General features: G+C 40.0%; 1 protein-coding gene across 1 annotated transcript; it reads left to right on the top strand.

Annotated features, from left to right (window-relative positions):
• Positions 1 to 455: 455 nt before the first annotated feature.
• LOC143572090 (polyphenol oxidase I, chloroplastic-like) lies at positions 456 to 2,531 on the top strand. The gene has a single exon (XM_077057342.1). The coding sequence runs from the start codon at positions 529 to 531 to the stop codon at positions 2,353 to 2,355; it is 1,827 nt and encodes a 608-aa protein (XP_076913457.1). The 5' UTR covers positions 456 to 528; the 3' UTR covers positions 2,356 to 2,531.
• The last annotated feature ends 975 nt before the right edge of the window (positions 2,532 to 3,506 follow it).

Here is a 3,506-nt window from a genome sequence, read left to right as displayed (position 1 = left end):
GTGTTGGTAAGGTATCGAACCTAACCGATACCGATCAAATTTATGTCTTTTTGATCATATGTTGTATGTGTGTAAAAAATGTTTTGGGTGTTGACAGAGTTATTATTATTTTTTTATTTATTTAGTATTGATGTTGTAACGAACTTAACTAATACCGATCGAATTCATATCGCCGTTCACTGTAACGTAAAGAATTTTGTTACTTGTTTGAGATGAAAAATGGTATTACAAACTTTAAACATGGGAAAAGATCATTTACCTTTCATTGTTCATTTAAACTTATAACACATGTAACTGTCTATATACTCCATTACTTGAAATTATATTTTCAGATTCTTTATAAGAAACTTTAAAATTTTTTACAGTACTCTTACAACGTTTTGCACAATATGAATAGATATTTTCTAAAGTTATTCAACTGTTAACGAAACTGCCAAAATTTGAAATAATTAGCACGTTTCTTTACCATTTATAAATACAGATCAATGTCTAGGTTTCAAACCACACTTCTTCCTTTCTAATCTGATAATGCCTTCTTCACTATTTCCAGTAGCCACCACTCTCACTGTCTTTCCTTCCACAAACACCCAAGCCTTCAAGACTCGAACCACCAAAACCCAAGGGTTTAGAGTCTCATGCAACAATGCACCTAATAATAATAATAACAACAATGACAAGAAACTCATACTACCCGAACCCCAAAAGCTTGTGTTGCCGAATGTAGACCGAAGGAACCTCCTCGTGGGGCTCGGTGGCATCTACACTGCCACCAATCTCACTTCCTTACCCGAAGCTTTAGCCGCACCCATAACAACTCCTGATATCACGTCGATATGCAAGGACGCGAAAGATGGTATCACGTACATTGACAAAGCGATAAGGACACGTAAATGTTGTCCTCCTAGCCTCGGGAAAACGATTAAAGACTACGTGATTCCTTCAGAAAAGATTTTGAGAAAGAGATGGCCAGCACATAATGGGACAAAGAAGCAAGTCGACGACTATATCCGAGCAATCGCAGCCATGAGGGCTTTACCGGATGACGATCCGCATAGCTTTGCTAGTCAAGCTAAAATCCATTGTGCTTATTGTAATGGAGCTTACAATCAAGAAGGAAGTGATGTCCCGCTTCAGATACATAATTCATGGCTCTTCTATCCGTTCCATCGCTGGTACGTTTATTTCTACGAAAGAATACTTGGAAAGCTGATTAATGCTCCCGATTTCGCTTTACCTTTCTGGAAATGGGACGAGCCAGCAGGCATGCCAATTCCAGAAATCTTTCTAGCGAAAGATTATAATGGTAAACCAAACCCTTTGTATGATGTGTACCGCGATGCAGGTAGTGTTGAAGATAGAATAGTCGATCTAGCATTCCAAGGCAGAGATAAAAACCGGTCGGAACAGACTCAGATTATTTGCAATCTTAATACAGTGTACCGAGATTTGGTTAGAAATGGAGCGGATACATTAAGTTTCTTTGGGGGGAAATATGTAGCTGGAAAGCCAGCTGAGGGCTTAAGTAAGCCCTCAGCTGGATCCGTGGAAGCCGGGAGTCACACGGCTGTACATCGTTGGGTAGGCGACGATTTACAACCTAACGACGAAGACATGGGTAATTTCTACTCCGCGGGTTATGACCCTATCTTTTATGTCCACCACGCAAATGTCGACCGTACGTGGAAACTATGGAAGGATTTGGCCCTTCCCGGACACGTGGAACCGAAAGAAACAGACTGGTTAGACGCGTCATATGTGTTCTATGACGAGAATAAGAATCTTGTACGCGTTTATAATAGAGATTGTGTTGATATAAGCAAGCTCAAGTATACTTTCATTGAAAACTCCAAGGAAGTGTTCCCTTGGCGCAAGAGTCGACCCGCCCAACGTAACCCAAGTGTTCAAGTTGAATCGACCGAAAAGATACCAACGGTGGATGAATTGACGTTCCCGGTGAGTCTAGAGAAGATCGTGAAGGTTCGCGTGAAGAGGCCAGCTGTGAACAGGACTAAAGAGGACAAGAAGAAAACGAATGAAGTTCTGCTGATAAATGAAATAAAATTCGATTGCAACAAGTTTGTGAAGTTCGATGTGTTTGTAAATGACAAGGTTAGCAAAGGTGGAAATATTCCCACGGCTTGTGATCCTGAATACGCGGGTTCTTTTGCACAGATTCCGCATAGTGATGTGAAGAAAGCGTCGATGAAGAGTGGAGCGAGGTTTGGGCTAAATCAGTTGTTGGATGACACAATTACGGAAGGTGAAGAGTATGCGACAGTGGCATTGGTGCCAAAGACAGGGTTTGAGGATCTCAGCATCGGCGAAATCACAATCGAGTTGGTTCCTCGGCTTTAAGTATCTTGATTAGTATCGTTCAAAAATGCTCGTTGAGTTGTGTGGTTTCCATTTAGCTTTGTGTACGTTAATTAGGCAAAAATGCTTGTTGAGTTGTGTAGTTTTCATTTAGCTTGTAATCACTAATGCTGGTTTATTAAGGCCTAATTAAGCTAAGTACTTTTGTTCTTCAAATACTTTCATGTTTCAACCTTATAAACACAACCACAAACCTTATCTACAATAGATATTATTAACTGACACATAAAAGGAAAATACTAATACTAAACCATAAACCTTATCTACAATAGATATTATTTTTTTTCGAACGGTGACTTTTTCAGTTAAGGGTAGTTACAACTCCTACGAGAGGAGCCCCACCACCCCATTCAGGCCGTTGTCTTAGCCGGATCCATGCTGGCATCCGAGTTTGGCTTGGGCGTTTCTGGTAAAACCCGGCAGCCCCAACCCGCCCCAAGACACGACAGTCGAGTTAACAAGAGCAAGTCTGGAAACAAACGGTAAAATCTAGGCGGCATCAGGATTCGAACCCATGTCAAAGACCGGGTCATCCATCATTTGCCATGTGAAATGACCACTCCGATGGAATGACACCCACGTATAATAGATATTATTAACTGACACAAAAAAGGAAAAGGCTAAGGAAATCCGTATTTTATTGGACCCATATAAGTGGGAGGACGCATGTGAATGGAAATTGGCAAACACTACCACGTGTCCTTCCAGTGAGAGTGGGACTACTCAAACTTTTTGGTTATTTTAAAGTGGATTATAAATATATTTTTTATTGTATAGTACATTCCATCCATCAATTCCTGACGGTATGAACAAAATGGGGACACTTTTTAAGGAATTATGATAGCATGTCTCTTTAAACGTGAAACACCTTATTTGGCTTAGGCTAACACTCACTTAAAAGTAATCAGAAATCATAATATCATTTCTTACATGGGCGGATCTTGTATGGGTTGAGGGATAGCCCGCACTACCCCTCAACTGTCTTGGCAAATTAAATTTTTGATGCAAAAAAAAAATAATAAAATAAAACTCGTTTCTTCTTCGTTTTATGTATCGACTACCATAAACAAAAACTTTTTAGTTTGCGCTACCCCTTAATTTTTCTTATGCGTCTACCATTGATTCCATAAGCA

Source organism: Bidens hawaiensis, unplaced genomic scaffold, assembly GCF_021521415.1.
Source record: "Bidens hawaiensis isolate Kalapana, Puna unplaced genomic scaffold, B.hawaiensis_p1.1 tig00025714_1, whole genome shotgun sequence".
Classification (NCBI taxonomy): domain Eukaryota; kingdom Viridiplantae; phylum Streptophyta; class Magnoliopsida; order Asterales; family Asteraceae; genus Bidens; species Bidens hawaiensis.
The sequence above is the reverse complement of the archived record's forward strand: the minus strand, read 5'-3'. Positions and strand labels throughout refer to the sequence as shown.

What these genes read in the sequence shown, in the direction of transcription:
- LOC143572090 (XM_077057342.1), top strand. Translation starts at nt 529, where the DNA reads ATGCCTTCTTCACTATTTCCAGTAGCCACCACTCTCACTGTCTTTCCT.